Below are 20564 nucleotides of genomic sequence, written 5' to 3'. Positions count from 1 at the left end.
CTTTGTTTAAAATGATCTCACATTCTCCTCTTTGTTTAAAATGATCTCACATTCTCCTCTTTGTTTAAAATGATCTCACATTCTCCTCTTTGTTTAAAATGATCTCACATTCTCCTCTTTGTTTAAAATGATCTCACATTCTTCTCTTTGTTTAAAATGATCTCACATTCTCCTCTTTGTTTAAAATGATCTCTCATTCTCCTCTTTGTTTAAAATGATCTCACATTCTTCTCTTTGTTTAAAATGATCTCTCATTCTCCTCTTTGTTTAAAATGATCTCACATTCTCCTCTTTGTTTAAAATGATCTCTCATTCTCCTCTTTGTTTAAAACGATTTCTCATTCTCCTCTTTGTTTAAAATGATCTCTCATTCTCCTCTTTGTTTAAAATGATCTCTCATTCTCCTCTTTGTTTAAAATGATCTCACATTCTCCTCTTTGTTCAAAATGATCTCACATTCTCCTCTTTGTTTAAAATGATCTCACATTCTCCTCTTTGTTTAAAATGATCTCTCATTCTCCTCTTTGTTTAAAATGATCTCTCATTCTCCTCTTTGTTTAAAACGATCTCTCATTCCCCTCTTTGTTTAAAATGATCTCACATTCTCCTCTTTGTTTAAAATGATCTCACATTCTCCTCTTTGTTCAAAATGATCTCACATTCTCCTCTTTGTTTAAAATGATCTCACATTCTTCTCTTTGTTTAAAATGATCTCACATTATTCTCTTTGTTTAAAATGATCTCACATTCTCCTCTTTGTTTAAAACGATCTCTCATTCCCCTCTTTGTTTAAAACGATCTCTCATTCCCCTCTTTGTTTAAAATGATCTCACATTCTCCTCTTTGTTCAAAATGATCTCACATTCTTCTCTTTGTTTAAAATGATCTCACATTCTTCTCTTTGTTTAAAATGATCTCACATTCTCCTCTTTGTTGCCTCATTCCTCCTCCTCCTCCTCCTCCTCCACTCCCCTGGGAGGCATCACTGGTTTTCATTTTCCTTGATGTAGCTGATGGCTCTGGGCACTGATGAATAAGCAATTCCTAAAAGCGTTACTGCACGGCTGTTAAGACAGACTACTGGGAGATACTTCACACTTTTCCTTCTTAAAAAAAAAACAGTTTGTCAGAGACAGAATCCTCCCGTGATATAGGTTTGTGAACCACAACTTCTTTCACGATTGAACGCAAGTCAGAGCGGTTCAGTTGTTATCATGTATTTTCAATGACAATATTAGTCCAATATTTTGTGGTCTATTTTAATGACGTAAGTGATGTTAAACCCATTAGGTACCAAATGCATTTTTCTTTGAAAAAATCAGAACACAAGCTGTATTTATGTAATTTGAGACATTACATTCAGACTTAACTTTTGCGGTGAACACAATTAGAGTAAGTTATCATAACAAGATAGTTAAAAGAGAACATTTAAATAACAAAAAATACAAAGTTGCCTGTCCTCAAATGATTACAATGACACTTACTGGGTTAGTAGATGGGGTCAATAAACCCTCCCCGAGAGAGAACACCTAATGGATGAATACTAAAAGAGAACACTGTTTAGATTATTATTATTATTTATTTCTTAGCTAACACCCTTATCCAGGGAGACTTACAATTGTTACAAGATATTACATTATTTTTACATACAATTACCCATTTTTACTGGAGCAATCTAGGTAAAGTACCTTGCTGAAGGGTACAGCAGCAGTGTCCCCACTGGGGATTGAACCCACGACCCTCCAGTCAAGAGTCCAGAGCCCTAACCACCACTCCACACTGCTGCCCCTAGATCTGCTGCTATTCAGACAAAAAACAAATAGACCTCTTTGCCTGAATACAGAAATCAATCAATCGACTAGAAATGGAATCTTGATATAGAACACCCTCTATAATGTCAATGACTATGGAAATGGAATATTACCATAACCCTATATAATGATACCGATTGTGATTTCTATAAATAGTGTTTAAATGTGGACTGATAGCAGCCATGGTCAACATCAATACACTCACAGTGCTGTCTGAATTACAATCGCTAACGCGGGTCCTTTTCAAACACAGTGCATCTGACTTCTTTACCAGAAACACCTCTAGTAGAGTGTTTTCTATATGGGTTTGGAAATCGCATCCATTCCTGTTTATGTGTATACTGTATAAATAATAATCATTTAAAAATGACAGACTATCTAGTGCAAAGTGTCCTGGTAATCTCTGATATCTGAGTGGGAATTGCTTCCAACAATTTCCTAAAGCAAAGATCCCAATCTATGAGATCCATCATCAGCACTTATTCATTTATTTCTCTTTCACTTCTGGTTTAAAATATACAGTAAGCCGGCAGTTTTAATAAATCTCTCTTCAGTCTGGATTGCAATTGGCTGCTGCAGTGTCTCGCCAGCACCAGCACGTGCCCTCCAGACAGCCGGTGTCAGCAGAATGCAGAGTCTCTCTCTCTCTCTCTCTCTCTCTCTCTCTCTTCATATCTCTCTCTTGGCACAGTCCCCCTACTCCCCCTGCAGCCTGATACTGTTTCTCTGTGGGCTTCATCAGTGATCAGAGGGGTGTGTTTAGGCCTGTTTGACACACAGACACTGATGGATGTCTCTTCCTGGCCATCCATTTTCATCTTCAGAATCAAATTATTTAAAAACTCAGACATCTTATTTTCCAGGGTTTGGGATGTAAACAGGGTCAACTTTTGTTTATTGATGCACTTTAAAGCTCACTATTTATGTTAAGCAGTTTAATAATAATTTGTAAGTACATTTTGCTTATGTGACTATAATCAAATATCTATCCATCCATTATCATTAACCACTTACTCCTTTACAGGGTTGTGGTGAACCAGAGCTTAACCTGGCATACACAGGACTACACCCTGGACAGGACACCAGTCCATCACAGGGCGCACCACACACACACACACACACTTACTGGGCAATTTAGATTGACCAATCAATCTGAACAACATGTCTTTGGACTGTGGGAAGAAACTGGAATACCCAGAGAAAACCCACGTGAACACAGCGAGAACATGCAAACTCCACACAGACAGTACCCTAGGCAGGATTTGAACCTAGGACCCTGGCGCTGTGTGGCAGCAGTGCTGACCACTACGCCACTGTGCCGCCCCTATAATCAGGTGTGTTTAATCATAATCAAAACATGCTGCAAATGATTATTAGTATCAAAATAAATAGTGAACTTTAAAAGAGCAGTAATAAGCAGGCGTTCACTCTGTTTATGTAACAGGGCGGAGACTGGACGTGATCCCATGACCCTGTGCACCGCAAGCAAGCGTCTTATTCTTATTAGTGGGGCTTGCGAAGCAAGAGTCCCCACTTGAAATCTTCAACATACTTCTTCTTCTTATTCTTTGGCACGCTACTCCTCTTACACCGTTTAAGCTAGAAATGCCGTTCAAACTTTAAAACATGTAGACCGGTCTGGAATAGTGTGCTTGTATATAACTTTTTGATATATTTTATACTTTTTAAACTATTAAGCTTTTTGTCCTTTTTTTGTCCATCTTCATTCACTTTAATGGGAGTTTTTTCAACATTCTGAAGCTCCCCATTGTTTTTAAATTCCCAGACTTCCAACATTCTATTTACTGTAAACGATGTAACATTTGACACAAATCAGCTACTTTGACCACTTTCCCAACAAGCTAGACAAAACGTTAGAGGGTATGACATCTTCTACTTCTCTGCTATTTAAATATGAAATCAAAACAGAAATAACTTTTGCCAATCAAGAGGTACACCTGTTTTAGTAACCGCATCAACTTCTTTCAGTAGGCTACTTCCCACTGTTGAATTAACTTTGAGAAATTTCAAATTATAGCACATTCTAAGCATGAGACAATTAGTAAACAATGTGACTTTTGACACAAATCAGCTTCTTTGACCACTTTCCCAATAAATCAAGCCCCACAACTTTACTTGTAAAGTTACCATCTAGTTATTGTTTATTTCTTAGCAGACGCCCTTATCCAGGGCAACTTACAGTTGTTACAAGTACCTTGCTGAAGGGTACAGCAGCACTGTCCTCCACCTGGGATTGAACCCACAACCCTCTGGTCAAGAGTCCAGAACCCTAACCATTACTCCACACTGTCTTAACTACTATGCACAAGGGCCAGACTCATCTGTATTACAGTGTCCCCCACCTGGGATTGAACCCACAACCCTCCGGTCAAGAGTCCAGAACCCTAACCACTACTCCACACTGTCTTAACCACTATGCACAAGGGCCAGACTCATCTGCATTACAGTGTCCCCCACCTGGGATTGAACCCACAACCCTCCGGTCAAGAGTCCAGAACCCTAACCACTACTCCACACTGTCTTAACTACTATGCACAAGGGCCAGACTCATCTGCATTACAGTGTCCCCCACCTGGGATTGAACCCACAACCCTCCGGTCAAGAGTCCAGAGCCCTAACCACTACTCCACACTGTCTTAACCGCTATGCACAAGGGCCAGACTCATCTGCATTACAGTGTCCCCCACCTGGGATTGAACCCACAACCCTCCGGTCAAGAGTCCAGAGCCCTAACCACTACTCCACACTGCGTTAACCGCTATGCACAAGGGCCAGGCTCCTCTGCATTACAGTGTCCCCCACCTGGGATTGAACCCACAACCCTCCGGTCAAGAGTCCAGAGCCCTAACCACTACTCCACACTGTCTTAACCGCTATGCGCAAGGGCCAGGCTCCTCTGCATTCGTGTTCAATTTGATCATTGAAAGCAAACAAACAACATTAAATGACAAATCATTTAGGGACCTACATTTTGTTTTTAAGTACACAACCGTATATTGAAACATTTTAAAGTGTTTAAATGTAACGTCCTGTTGGTCCCTCCACACACTTGCTGTGATTTCACTCCCCGTCCCTCAACACTACTGTGTGCAGAAATTCATTGAACCGTTTAAATAACATCCAGGGACTGCGAAATCGCTAAGCTAGTCCCCTATATAGATTCCTAGAACAAATGAGTGGAAGACATTTAAAATGCAATCCAAGGAGGGTCACAATAGGGTTGTATTTGTTACATTTGATTTATTTATCCTTTATTTAATAAATATTTTTATTACATTTTGCAGAAAGCTAGGAGGCATTTGAATTAGTATTGGATGCAAACATCATTTATACGTATTGATTTAGCTGAGAGGTATAGCATTATATAGATTTATGATTGCATGGCTGCAGGGGACCTTGTATAACATTTAAGAATTTGCATACAAGTTGATATTTAATTCCAAGTCATGAATTCAGCAGCTGTAATTCTTCTATTAATTTATCTGGACAAATAACTAAATAAATCAATGAGGTCTGGGAACAGGAGAGAACATGTCGAGTTACACCGGTGAGCTGCAGAGATCAGGATATATGATACAGCTTGTGTTACATTGACTTTATATGGAAAATATAACACTGCATAATACAAATGCTCTTCTTTCTCATACATTGTATTAACTATCCCTTTCTGTTACTTATATCAGTACTATTTTACTCATGGTATGTATTTATAGATTAATAGCATATTTATGTGTTTGTTTATATCTGTGATTCTGTTCTGTTGTCTTTATTTATCTTTTATTTAATTTCTGCCTTATTTTCATGGAGGATGTTTGGTACAGTGGGAAAAACCCATGTGCTGCTAGTTTAGAGCACCCTGTGCTGTAATATCAACCATGGACATGATAAACCCATGTGCTGCTAGTTTACAGCACACTGTGCTGTAATATCAACCATGGACATGATAAACCCATGTGCTGCTAGTTTAGAGCACCCTGTGCTGTAATATCAACCATGGACATGATAAACCCATGTGCTGCTAGTTTAGAGCACCCTGTGCTGTAATATCAACCATGGACATGATAAACCCATGTGCTGCTAGTTTAGAGCACCCTGTGCTGTAATATCAACCATGGACATGATAAACCCATGTGCTGCTAGTTTAGAGCACCCTGTGCTGTAATATCAACCATGGACATGATAAACCCATATGCTGCTAGTTTAGAGCACCCTGTGCTGTAATATCAACCATGGACATGATAAACCCATGTGCTGCTAGTTTATAGCACCCTGTGCTGTAATATCAACCATGGACATGATAAACCCATGTGCTGCTAGTTTAGAGCACCCTGTGCTGTAATATCAACCATGGACATGATAAATCCATGTGCTGCTAGTTTAGAGCACCCTGTGCTGTAATATCAACCATGGACATGATAAACCCATGTGCTGCTAGTTTAGAACACCCTGTGCTGTAATATCAACCATGGACATGATAAACCCATGTGCTGCTAGTTTAGAGCACCCTGTGCTGTAATATCAACCATGGACATGATAAACCCATGTGCTGCTAGTTTAGAACACCCTGTGCTGTAATATCAACCATGGACATGATAAACCCATGTGCTGCTAGTTTAGAGCACCCTGTGCTGTAATATCAACCATGGAAATTATAAACTAAACTTCCAGCCATGCATGTTTATCCTCGATACTTTTCAATGTTTATGGCAGTGCCATCGCTTGTATTTAATCCAGTTGTGAGCTTGATTGCGTGCTGATGTTGTCACCCAGGATCCCTGAGTAATCGACATGTAGATTCTCCTCACGTTCAAGCAAAATAAAATTCAATTAGAAATGATAGTTACACATGTTTGAATTCCACGGGGATGAATCCACTCGTCCAGCAAACAGTACAGTTTTCTTAACCAACAACAACAACAACAACAACAACAACAATAATAATAATAATAATAATAATAATAATAATAATAATAATAATAATAATAATAATAATAATAATAATAATGATAGCAGACACCTTCATAAACTGCTCTAAATTGATCCAACACATTAGAAGAGTTGTCCAGCCTGATTGTTAGTCTAGAATTGAATTGATCAGCAGGACAAGAGCATTGATTTTTAACCGGTGAATTCTGGGGTTGTAAGTAACACTTTGCATCAAGTGTCTCTAATTACTGGGTATTTACATGGAAGTTACATAGTAAATACATGTGTATTCACATATAATTACAATGTTATTATGCATAGCTACAATGTACTTTACGTGTACATCTTTTTGCATGATGTACGTAAGTACACAATTGTATCAGAGAAGGGTTAGAGTTGGGCTTAGGGTTATGGATAGGATTAGGGTTAGGGTAAGGATTAGGGTAAGGGCTAGGGTTATACTGTATCATGCAAGGACAATTACACATTAGGTATATTGTAACTATGCATAATAACGTTGTAATTATGTGTAACTGCACCTTTATTTACTAAGTAACTACTATGTATATGCACAGTAATTAGAGACACTCAATGTAAAGTGTTACCGGATTATAAAACTAAAACTAGTCTTGTTCGTCCGTCCGTCCGATGGGAACCACAATCCCTTCCATCAGCATGGCATTATCCAGCCACTGTGCACGGGCTGCGAGGGAACGGAGAGAGATCTCTGGAAATGAACTGCATCAGCTGATCCTCAATAAGCAATCCTGGATAAAGGTCTCAGTACAATAATGGAACATTGTCTAATAATTTTGCATTCTCTATTATAAACCACCTCCCACCCCCATCCCCCACCCCCACCCCCACCCAAGAGAACAGACCTTTGTTCTCCAATGCCACTCTGCTAATGATGGATGGAGACCATCTCTTTTCCCCTTTTACTTAAATACATGTAAATATTTCTCTTTAGTTATAGCAGGTTCCTCCAGGTCACAGACAGTGCCGATCTGTATAACAGAACGATTCCATTTCACTCCTGCTCCCCCCCTCTCCCCGCCTGCATCTTCTTGTCTTTGCTTGTCATGCATGTGATGGATGGATTGCGCTTGTCATGCTTGTGATGGATGGATTGCTCAGATCACTTTCTGATGAAATCGTTTTAATTTCATAGTGGTGTTTTCTCTGTTTAGAGCTGTCTGCCATCAAAATGATTGATTTGGTCACTATATATATATATATATATATATATATATATATATATATACACTGTATAGGAAAGACAGGCAGGACAGAAGAGGCGGAGGGGTAGCGTTATACATAAGAAATAGTCTTGAAGCCCAGGTGCTAAATCTGGATGAAGAAAACAAAGCCGAATCAATATGGGTCAGAATAATGGACAAAAACTCAAAGGGCATAATAATAGGAGCATGCTATACACCGCCAAACTCAGACGCTGAACAAAATAATGTTATACAATGTAATTAGAAATGTGTGTAGCAAAGGAGAAGCCATACTAATGGGGGATTTCAACTTCCCCCATATAAAATGGGAAAACCCGGTGGGGAGCACAATGGACCAAATTGAAATGGTGGAAATGACAAATGACTGCTTCCTAACGCAATTTGTCAAGGCACCGACTAGAGGGGAGGCATGCCTTGATTTAGTCTTTTCAAATAACTAAGACAGAATAACTAAAATAGAGGTCAGAGAACCATTGGCAAACTCAGACCACAACATGGTCTCATTTGAAGTGATTTTTAAAACCCCAAAAGTAATGACTAAAGCTGAGGTTTACAATTTTAGAAAAGCAAACTATGAAGGTATGAAAAAAAGACTAACAGAAGTAGATTGGAGTAAAATAGAGAAAACATCCACAGAAAAAGGATGGCTGTTTTTTTTAAAAATGTAGTACTAGAGGCACAAAACAATTACATCCCAAAAGTAGACAAATCTAAATCTAAAACCAAATGGCCAAAATGGTTTAATAGATTAATTAAAAAAAATATTCAGTGAAAAAAGGCACTTTGAAGAGCGTTTAAAAGGGACCAAAAACAAAGTACACAGAAAGAGTACTTGGAACTGCAAGCGCAAGTCATAAAGGAAGTTAGAAAGGCCAAGAGAGAGATAGAAATGAACATTGCTAAGGGGGCTAAAACCAATTCCAAAATATTTTTCCAATATTATAACAGCAAAAAAACATTCAAAGAGGAGGTTAAATGTCTAAGAGACACAAATGGCAAAATCATAGACGAAGAAAAAAAAATAGTAAATATATTAAATGATTACTTTTCACAAGTTTTTACAAAGGATATGGATAACATGCCCCACATGTCGACCTGTTCCTATCCAGTCTTAAATATAACAGAGGCAGAAGTATTAAAGAGACTAGGAGCTCTTAAAATAAACAAATCCCCTTGGCCAGATGAGATCCTCCCAATAGTACTCAAAGAAATAAAAGAAGTTTTAGGAAAGGGAGATCGTGTTTAACTAACCTGCTCGGTTTTTTTGAGGATGCAACATCGACAAAGGATAATTGCAAAGCATACGACATGGTTTATTTAGATTTCCAGAAAGCTTTTGACAAAGTCCTGCATAAAAGATTAATCCTCAAGCTGAACGCAGTAAGGATTCAAGGAAATGCATGCACATGGATTAGGGAGTGGTTAACATGTAGAAAACAGAAAGTATTGATTAGAGGAGAAGCCTCAAAATGGAGCAAGGTAACCAGTGGTGTACCACAGGGATCAGTATTAGGTCCTCTGCTATTCCTAATCTGCATTAATGATTTAGATTATGGTATAGTAAGCAAACTTGTTAAATTTGCAGATGACACAAAAATAGGAGGAGTGGCAAACACTGTTGCAGCAGCAAAGGTCATTCAAAATGATCTAGACAACATTCAGAACTGGGCAGACACATGGCAAATGACATTTAATATAGAAAAGTGTAAGGTACTGCACACAGGCAATAAAAATGTGCATTATGAATATCATAGAGGAGGTACTGAAATTGAAGAAGGAATCTATGAAGACCTAGGAGTTTATGTTGACTCAGAAATGTCTTCATCTAGACAATGTGGGGAAGCTATAAAAAAAGGCCAGCAAGATGCTTGGATACAGTATATAGTGAAAAGTGTTGAATTTAAATAAAGGGAAATAATGTTAAAATGTTACAATGCATTAGTAAGACCTCATCTAGAATATTGTGTTCAGTTCTGGTCACCTCGTTACAAAAAGGATATTGTTGCTCTAGAAAGAGTGCAAAGAAGAGCGACCAGAATCCCGGTCTTAAAAGGCATGTTGTATGCAGACAGGCTAAAAGAACTGAATCTATTCAGTCTTGAACAAAGAAAACTATGCGGTGATCTGATTCAAGCATTCAAAATTCTAAAAGGTATTGACAATGTTGACCCAGGGGACTTTTTTGACCTGAAAAAAGAAACAAGGACTAGGGGTCACAAATGGAGATTAGATAAAGGGGCATTCAGAACAGAAAATAGGAGGCACTTTTGTACACAGAGAATTGTGATGGTCTGGAACCAACTCCCCAGTAATGTTGTTGAAGCTGACACCCTGGGATCCTTCAAGAAGCTGCTTGATGAGATTCTGGGATCAATAAGCTTCTAACAACCAAACGTCCTCATTAGAACGAGTCTATAGAAACTCTTTCAGATCCCGCATGATTTACTGGCCAGCCCTGCTGGAGATGATTGGGTTTGTGTTTTCTGTACAATCATGCTTACAGGGTCAGTAACGCAAGACAACCTGCAGAAAATACCAATTTCCCCACTGTAGCCAACCCTACATGTGATAGATGAATTTGTAACTTAATTCAAAAGAGTATAACCAGCCTTTTATTTATAACATTTTTTTTGGCCTCTTATAAGCAACTTTCTTGCAAGTCCTATATCATATTCTGTAGATGTTTCCGTTTTCAAGGCTGTATTCACTTCCTGTGTAGCAGGTATTAGGGCTTCAGCAGGTCATAAAGTGAGTGCGGTGCTCAGGTACAGTAGGGGTCATAATTGCCGCTGCACAGAAACTAAACTATTATGTTGTGGCGTGATATATGTAATATAATTCATCAGAGTCAAAGAGGAAGGAAAGCCAAATAAGAGATGAGAAAATGTGTTTCAGACTTGGTTAATTTACACCTTACACCACTCAAGTTTAAACTGCATTATTTCAAATGACATAGATACATCACTGTGATGGGGTGCTAGCTCGCCCCTATAATTTGTGTTGTTTGTTATTGTTATTTTTACTATTTTCATTATGTTTATTTTGATTCTTGTTTTGGTTTGGATCAGCAGGGAGGGGGTTAAATTCCTCCCTGCGAAAATACATGTGAGAATGTGGGTGGAGCCTTAAGTGCTTAATTGGTAATTATTAGTTAATTGGGCTCCAGCCACAGAGTATAAAGGGCAGGTGAAAGGCTTTGTGCAGGGGGTGGTTTGGAGTGTTTTGTTTTGAAGCGGCTCAGCGTAAGTGGTGTCTGTAGAATGATTTATTTTGTTCCGGTGTTGTGTTAGAAACCTTTTGTTTAGTGGTTATACCTTTTGTTTGGCTCTTGTGCCTTTTTATTTGTGTTTTGTCTGTTAAAATATTTTGGTTTCACTGCATTTTCTGTCCCTGAGTCTTCCCTCTGCTGCTATCCTGCCACAATCACACATCCATATTAGTTTTCTTTGTTGAATTTTGATATCTATAATGAACAGAAACATTGAATGTCACCTACAGTATTTTTAAACTTTGTTCTTACTACAATCCATTATTGTTGCCTGGGGAACGTCACATAAAAACTAAGAAGACGTTCAAAAAGGGAGCAGGACTTTATTACGTGGGTTTCCTGTTTCCTGATCATGACTCCTTGAATCTGAGTTCAGTTGGTGTTGTATGATTCTTGAACAGTCCCTGCAACAGGAATGTCTCCTGCCTGGATTATCGTTTTTCTTCTGGAATTGTATTTTCCGGCCTCGGCATATGGTAAGACTATGTCACACACTTGAAACTTGTATATAACAGTATCAGCTTCATCGTGTTTGATATTTAAAGAGCTTAAAGCTAGAGAGAGACATAAATAAATAGCATTTGCATTATTGGTTTTCAAGATCTTGCAAGATTCATCTATTACATGAATGTATGATAACAAATGTAGTTTCATGTTGAATTGAAATGTGTCGTTAACAGCATGTAAAATAATGAAGTTTCCCTCTGTTGGGGGTTAATAGATCTAAAGGCAACATACCAGCCATATACTGCAGATGGGAAGTCTTTCCAATACTTAGGATTCCTCTTAGCAGTTGATTTGTATATACTTCACTGTTGCAGTCACATAAGGATCAAATAAAGGTTCAATTCAAATGGCATTTGGCCATGTCCTACTATAAAGGAGCCATTCGATTTCTGTAACAGCCTGCGTGTCAGAGAGAGTATGTGCCATGCAGGTTAGGAATGCCCAGCACAGTGGGCGCTGTTTGGTGCATCACACGTGGTCCTGTTGGGATTAAGGGGGAAGCAATCTTTGCAGCATTGAAGAGATAACATTTAAAACACTGAGTTTGTTTTTTATGTTTGAAAGATTTGTGGATTTTTTTTGCTTCCTCTTTTTTATTTTTTCAAGTCAGAGCTGCACTCGCCAGGATGTGGTGAAGTACAATGTATGAGTTGTCACTCCTCCAGAGCGGGTCAGCAACTCTCATGCACAAATTCATCCATATTCAGAGACAGGAACGCCTTGGGTACACGTCATGCAATACACTGCAATGAATGACACCCTCGCCTTCATCTCATTCCTCAACCCAACTTCAAGGCTTCTAATCGTACTTCTGAAAAACGCCTAACCCGCGTATTGCTGTATAAAATAAGTTGTCCATACCCATCAGAAGAAGAAAGTGTAACAGCATTATTTTACATTTTTTTTTTGCCTTTGTATAAAAACAGTATGTGCGTTCAAGCTTGTGCAGACAACATACACACAAGAATAGATTCTTTTAACAGGCTGTTTTGTTTCAGTGCCTACTCAAGATCTTTCCTTGATTGATGAGTTGACTTCTGTTACTCTCCCTGTGCCGGTGGGAATCAGTGGAACGGAGTTTGTGTGGGAGTGGACTCCACATGATGGCAGGTTTAAGAAGGTCCAGCTCGTAACAGCTAAGCGTTCAAAAAGTTCCCCTGGAGCCCAATATTCATGGACAAAGACTTCAGAACACAATATTTATTACACAAACTTTGACGATGGGGGAAATGGAATCTTGATCATCAAATCTAAATTTGAAAATGCTGGCCATTATACTTTTAAACAAATCCAACCAAACTCTAATGTTCTGGCGATGTTTGAAGTCTTTGCTTTCAAAAGTAGGTATATACTGTGTGTTCACCATTCTACATTTTAATGACATTTATAACTGGTGTCCGATTACTTTTAGAATTGAAATGGTCTAGAGAAGTGTTTGAAAATCCAGAACTTATCCAATGTGTAAAGGGGATCCTTACAGAATGGCTGCAAGTACATGTACACAGCGTACATTCAACAACATAACTACACTACAGTCCTGTATATTTCACCATAACATAATTATCCATGCAGCATAGCTACACTACAGTCCTGTATATTTCACCATAACATAATTATCCATGCAGCATAGCTACACTACAGTCCTGTATATTTCACCATAACATAATTATCCATGCAGCAGAGCTACACTACAGTCCTGTATATTTCACCATAACATAATTATCCATGCAGCATAGCTACACTACAGTCCTGTATATTTCACAATAACATAATTATCCATGCAGCAGAGCTACACTACAGTCCTGTATATTTCACCATAACATAATTATCCATGCAGCATAGCTACACTACAGTCCTGTATATTTCTCCATTTCCTTTACTACTGCAGGTGTTCCATTTCGGTGGGATTCCGTCCCTCCTGGAGTTGATGTTACTCGGGTCTGCACCATCTCAAGACTCCCTGAATCAAGCAGACTTCAGTGGAAACTCAACAGGAGCCTCAGTGCAGCCACCAAGTGTCACTACAACAACACCGCAGTCATTATCATTCAAAATGTGGATGAACACAGCACAGGGAACTACAGCTGTGATTTACTAAAAAAAGAAACATATCTGCGTGGCTTTTACAACAGGCTGACCCTTAAAACATGTAAGTTTGCTTCCTGTCGTGTTCACATTGAAATGAAAGGACAGCTTTTAGAGACGAGCAATCGCTGTGTACAGTGCAGTGCTGTTGAGATACTGTGACCCACCCAGCAGTACCACAGAGACTGGCAGCTCTGAGGATCACCAGTGTTCACACTGGGTCACTGTACACTTACTCCTCCCCACAGATACAAGCCTCACATCTGCGACCCCCATAAGCAATATGGGCTGTACCTGTGTTGTATGGAGTTCCTACATTTATGACAGTCATTTTGAAATCATGTATTAATTTGTGAAAGTGTTGCAGTTACTTACCTATAGTCTGTAACAGGTGCTTACATGCAATCCTGGCTTAGCTGAACTCCTACAGTATTTCACTGTCTCTAGCACAGACTAACCCAGTATCATTGCAGTAAACCCGTCTCTAATGGGTTATACACATTGACAGTGTGTGCTGACAGTCCTTCAGACTCAGGTGCCTGTTGTCCTGTAGCCTGAAATCATACCACTGTTTCTACTATTCAGTTCTGCCGTGTTAGATACACGACACTCAATATACTCATGATTGTAATCACAGGACACCTTCACAGTGTATTTCATGTATCACTTTTTCAGCTACAATTGACAGCCGGTACACACTGTACCGGGATGGTGCCAATAGGAGTGAAGTCCAACTCATCTGCCGATCCACACGCAGACGTGACATGGTTCACTGGACCTGGTACTCAGAGTCTTCTTCCCAATCCATTAGCATTGCTTCAGCTATTAGAAATGGACCTGTTGGCATCTCTGATAAAGTTGTTGGGCAGCGCATCAGATCCCCTGTGACAGTTTACGATGGGCACTATTTTCCCCTGCACATCTCACCTGTAGTGTTTCAAGATGCTGGAATATACACCTGTTATACTGACAATTATGTCTCTGTGAGCATAACCCTAATCACCGTTCAGGGTAAGGCTTCATCATGTTTCTCAAAGTTTATACTTCCAAGTGAAGTTTCTGTTTCATTTCTCTGCTTACAAGGTGGAGGCCGTTGTGTCAGTCTTGATCTGATTTAGAAGAGCACCCATCTAGTTTAATACCTTGGACAGAATGCCAGATACTGTTCCAGTACTTGTTGTGGAGCTGCGTGGTTCAGTATGGGAGTTAAACTTGTTATCACACAAAAGGGGAGAACGAACTCATGAGTGGCAAAGCCAGGCCATCCCCACACATGTGGTTATTATCACATACTGAACCAGGCAGTATCTTCTACATATAACATGTGAAACAGAAACACAAAGATTGTATATTGTTCATACAATATGCTGTTTCTTCAGTAGATTAAGGAACCTCTCATCACTGCCTGTGCTGCAACATTATCATTTTGTAAATCAAAGCACTGATCCTCAGTCTAATCTCTGTTATCCCTGTTTGTGTGTATCTGTGTGTGTGTGTGTGTGTGTGTGTTTCTGTGTGTGTGTGTCTGTGTGTGTGTGTGTGTTTCTGTGTGTGTGTGTCTGTGTGCAGTCTCAGTAGAGCCTCCCGGAGTCCTGGCTATCGGTGATGAGGCTACCCTCACTTGCACTGTCTCTGGAGTCCATGAACGCATTCGTCTGGTGTGGCTGAGGGATGACGATGGGACTGTGGTGACAGTTAAAGAGGAGACCCTGTCTGCCTCAGCCTCTAACAGGAGCCTGGCCCTGTTCATATCCAGAATCGGCACGGAGCAGCTGAAGTGGGCGTGTGTCGTGTTCCAGGAGAGCCTGCCCAGTGCCTACTTCCCAATAGAGATCAACGCTGAAGGTTAATGTGTTAAACATACAGCATGACTGATTCATTTGTTATGCCATTTAAATCCTTGGCATGCATGCTTTAATGTTAAAGGCTGCATCTTCCTGTTACAAGTCAGTGCTTTTGAGTCTGCCTGGTGGTTTAAACCCTCATTAGTGTGCTGGGCGGGTGGTTCTCTTCAGGTTCTTCCTATGCTTATTGTTGATGAACTGCAGAGTTTAACAATCTTTTTAACGTCCAGTAAAATGATTAGGAGCAACATAACTTTATAAATGCAACAAAACCATCTTCAGTACTGCAAACTGGAGCAAAAGCTTCGTACAAATGGATGCCTATGAATGCGTTTAGGAGCAGTGTAATATTCTTTAAATGCACACTGGGTCAAAAAGAATGAAGGTTTATAAAAACAAATCAATCCAGAACGTGCTGGTCCACACATGGACCGCAGACTGCTCTCTAACTGTGGTTTTGTTTCAGAGATGCAAACGGCTTTTGGGGATCCTGTATTAGTCATAGTTTCTTGTGTCTGCCTCGTGTGTCTGAAGATCTTCATTATAGACCTGGTGATCTGCCTGCTAATGAAATATTTACCAGGACCTGGTATGTGTTCTGCTGATTCTTTTATGATAATAATATATGATAATAATGATAATTATATATATATAATTGATCGAAGTTTTTAAAATCATAAAATGAGTTGACACAGTTAACCTAGACTAACACTTTGAGAGCAGCTAGAAACCAGCACCAAGAACACAGTTGGAAATTAAGTGCAGATAGACTTAGGAAAAGGGGTAAGAGACACTTCAGCATGTTGATTCTGAAGCACTGGGATTGGGATTAGGAACTGGAAACTAGGAAACTAGCTAGAACCATGTTGCCCTGTGCAGTTGATGGCAACTCCACGATATCTGATAAATAGAACTATGTTCCTATTATATGTGATTTGTAACATATAATATGTATTTCCTTTCGATTATCCAGTGCAAATAAACCCATGTGTTGATACAGGTGTTACAAGTGCACCCGAAGAGGAGTGCAAGGGGGAGCACAGCAGGTAAAGCCAGTAATGCAGACTGATTGCTTGCTTCATTAATAGAGGAGTGCAAGGGGAGCACAGCAGGTAAAGCCAGTAATGCAGACTGATTGCTTGCTTCATTAATAGAGCACAGCAGTAAAGCCGGTAATGCAGTCTGATTGCTTGCTTCATTAATAGAGCACAGCAGTAAAGCCGGTAATGCAGTCTGATTGCTTGCTTCATTAATAGAGCACAGCAGTAAAGCCGGTAATGCAGTCTGATTGCTTGCTTCATTAATAGAGCACAGCAGTAAAGCCGGTAATGCAGTCTGATTGCTTGCTTCATTAATAGAGCACAGCAGTAAAGCCGGTAATGCAGTCTGATTGCTTGCTTCATTAATAGAGGAGTGCAAGGGGAGCACAGCAGGTAAAGCCAGTAATGCAGTCTGATTGCTTGCTTCATTAATAGAGCACAGCAGTAAAGCCGGTAATGCAGTCTGATTGCTTGCTTCATTAATAGAGGAGTGCAAGGGGAGCACAGCAGGTAAAGCCAGTAATGCAGTCTGATTGCTTGCTTCATTAATAGAGGAGTGTAAGGGGGAGCACAGCAGTAAAGCCAGTAATGCAGACTGATTGCTTGCTTCATTAATAGAGGAGTGCAAGGGGAGCACAGCAGCAAAGCCGGTAATGCAGTCTGATTGCTTGCTTCATTAATAGAGGAGTGCAAGGGGGAGCACAGCAGTAAAGCCGGTAATGCAGTCTGATTGCTTGCTTCATTAATAGAGGAGTGCAAGGGGAGCACAGCAGTAAAGCCGGTAATGCAGTCTGATTGCTTGCTTCATTAATAGAGCACAGCAGTAAAGCCGGTAATGCAGCCTGATTGCTTGCTTCATTAATAGAGCACAGCAGTAAAGCCGGTAATGCAGTCTGATTGCTTGCTTCATTAATAGAGCACAGCAGTAAAGTCGGTAATGCAGCCTGATTGCTTGCTTCATTAATAGAGCACAGCAGTAAAGCCGGTAATGCAGTCTGATTGCTTGCTTCATTAATAGAGCACAGCAGTAAAGCCGGTAATGCAGTCTGATTGCTTGCTTCATTAATAGAGCACAGCAGTAAAGCCGGTAATGCAGTCTGATTGCTTGCTTCATTAATAGAGCACAGCAGTAAAGCTGGTAATGCAGTCTGATTGCTTGCTTCATTAATAGAGCACAGCAGTAAAGCCGGTAATGCAGCCTGATTGCTTGCTTCATTAATAGAGCACAGCAGTAAAGCCGGTAATGCAGTCTGATTGCTTGCTTCATTAATAGAGCACAGCAGTAAAGCCGGTAATGCAGTCTGATTGCTTGCTTCATTAATAGAGCACAGCAGTAAAGCCGGTAATGCAGTCTGATTGCTTGCTTCATTAATAGAGCACAGCAGTAAAGCCGGTAATGCAGCCTGATTGCTTGCTTCATTAATGACGTTAACATAAACTCAAAAGCATGGCATGGGATGCAACTTTCCGTAGCCTCTGACCCATGGCACAAGTGAATGAGTTTTGTGACCTCAGCTCAAGCCCCCACTGTGTGGACACAAAACAATACAAAATGACCCAGTGAGTGGTTCATGGTGTTCAGGTCAGAATTGAGTTACGATGTTAAACTGTGACACTGTTTGACATTGTCTGTGCAGATCCATCTCTCAAATGCAGATTACAATGGGAAAGAGTTTAATTTAGCAGTCTCCAGAGATCAAAGCTCTGTACTGTGTTTCTAACATTGAAACCTGTCTAACATCCACCCTGTTTCTATTCTTCCTTGTCCATGGTTGATATGTGTTTATTGAATCTCTAATTATTGTTCTTCAATACCTGCTATAGATCAGGCAGTGGATGAGTGGAACTTCAAGCAGCTGCATGGCTTTTCCCATCTCATACCTGTCTGCTATTGCAAGACCTAATCAAGAAGCATGCATTATTCACAAAATACATTTTTCTTTGCTGAAATGTAACATTGCATTGGAATAAACATTTGCTTTTTGCAGAACAGAGCCGAGTCATCTTTATGAGTCAACTCAGTGTTATCAGAATCACACTACAGGATATATTGCAATATGTAAGAGGAAGTACAGTGAGATTGCATATGAGAGGCTTTGTCCACCACCTCGAACGGCTGAACTAAGAGAGATCAGAGCAGGTTCTACACACTTTCTACTCCAATTTGTTGTTCACATTTTTTTTATATGAAATGAGAAAACACGAATTGCAATTCAAAAACAAAAAAGAAACAACTGAATGAGCTAGTACTGATTTACTGATTTAGAGTAGGGGATTACCACACTGGCCCCAGTCGAGATAAGTGAGTTACAAGATCATGTGGTCTGTAAAAGTTGCTGCATCACAGACCTCTTACCATGATATTTGGTTTTACTGAAGGAGGAGGGGGAACATCAGTGGGATCAATATGGAATTCGAGGTGCATAGAACAGCCTGTGCAGTTCACAAGAAAGGCGTTACGCTACCTTTTATATTTATTAACTCTTTGGAAATCTCTCCTCACACACCATGGGTCATAAATCAAATGGACAATACATCTCTCAACATTGACACGACAGCATTCTCCAAGAAAAATACAATCTTCTCTGAGGCTCGCGGTGTATCCAGATCACGCTCCTTCCTGCTACAGTGCTGGCTTTCTTTTCCCACAATACGCCACTCATGTCAATCAGAGCACCAGCATTGTTGCAGGAGGGAGCATGAATTGGATATACTGTGATGTTTAGAAAAGAAATGCTCCTTCTCCTGGTCAACGTTCCCGAGTAAAATCAGGAATGCATTGGGGGGAAAATGGCTGTGATATGGACAACATGGGACAGAGCAAAGGTAAAGTCATGAGCTTCTTGTAAACACTGCAGGGGGCTCTGGAAATGTTTAAAGGTAGTCAGTATGTGAATGTGCCGCTGTTGAGATCATACAGTAGAGATCCCCTCCACACCTATGTCTACATGTTACACCTTAAGGGGGTAGTATTTGTTACATTGTAACTATGCTGTAATAATGAACTTCATGGTAACTACAGGTGTAATTACAAGTGTAGTAATACACTTACAAAATAAATACAGATACAAATTAACCCTTTCATTCCAGAATTATTTTTGTCAAGCTGAAGAAAGCAAAATTAAGTTATATAATTAAAAAATGAACTCCTTTATTGAGTATGCATGAGAACAGGACACAAAAATATTTGCAATATATATTTTGGTATATATTATTATTATTATTATTATTATTATTATTATTATTATTATTATTATTATTATTTCTTAGCAGACGCCCTTATCCAGGGCGACTTACAATTGTTACAAGATATCACATTATTTTTCCACGTAAAGTCCCGTCACTAATTGAAGGACTCTAAACAGCACTATGATAAGGAGCATTCATTTGGTCTACACATTCCATTCCTCTTGCTGTTCATCCTCTGGATATCTCCACCTGAGTGTGCTTCTCTGTAATGCCAATTGTTCTGCACAGTATCTCACCGTTTTCCTTAGCTGTTCATTCCAAGGTAGCACTGTCATTCGTAAGTGGATGTTTGTCCCCTGGGTACAGCCTTAAAAACCCTTTATAGTCATGTAAGATGCACCCTTACAATCTGATGTTTGTTGCTCTGTTTTGCTCTTTAAATTTTTTTGTTTTTCGCTCGCATTTTTGATGGCTTTGTATGCGATGTGATTTCCGAAGCGAGAGGCACTTTGGCTAGGATAAATGCTTTCCTTCACTCCGACGCTAATTGGTTTAAAACCCTGACATTTCAGAGGTTTCTGTACAAGAGCTTGTGGACGTGGGGACGGGATGATCTACGACAGAGACGTTTT

General features: G+C 39.7%; 1 protein-coding gene across 2 annotated transcripts; it reads left to right on the top strand.

Moving 5' to 3' along the window:
* Positions 1 to 11228: 11228 nt before the first annotated feature.
* On the top strand, positions 11229 to 18733 carry LOC117426278 (uncharacterized). Of its 2 annotated transcripts, XM_059034056.1 has the most exons (8): positions 11238 to 11743; positions 12773 to 13114; positions 13663 to 13923; positions 14535 to 14870; positions 15429 to 15704; positions 16170 to 16292; positions 16677 to 16749; positions 18568 to 18733. In XM_059034056.1, the coding sequence occupies exons 1-8, from the start codon at positions 11683 to 11685 to the stop codon at positions 18581 to 18583; spliced, it is 1488 nt and encodes a 495-aa protein (XP_058890039.1). In that variant the 5' UTR covers positions 11238 to 11682; the 3' UTR covers positions 18584 to 18733. The 2 variants fall into 2 exon arrangements, with proteins under 2 accessions (XP_058890040.1, XP_058890039.1); XM_059034057.1 differs by lacking the exon at positions 14535 to 14870 and having other exon boundaries at positions 11229 to 11743.
* The last annotated feature ends 1831 nt before the right edge of the window (positions 18734 to 20564 follow it).

This window comes from Acipenser ruthenus, chromosome 11, assembly GCF_902713425.1.
Source record: "Acipenser ruthenus chromosome 11, fAciRut3.2 maternal haplotype, whole genome shotgun sequence".
NCBI classification, from domain to species: Eukaryota; Metazoa; Chordata; class Actinopteri; order Acipenseriformes; family Acipenseridae; genus Acipenser; species Acipenser ruthenus.
The sequence above is the reverse complement of the archived record's forward strand: the minus strand, read 5'-3'. Positions and strand labels throughout refer to the sequence as shown.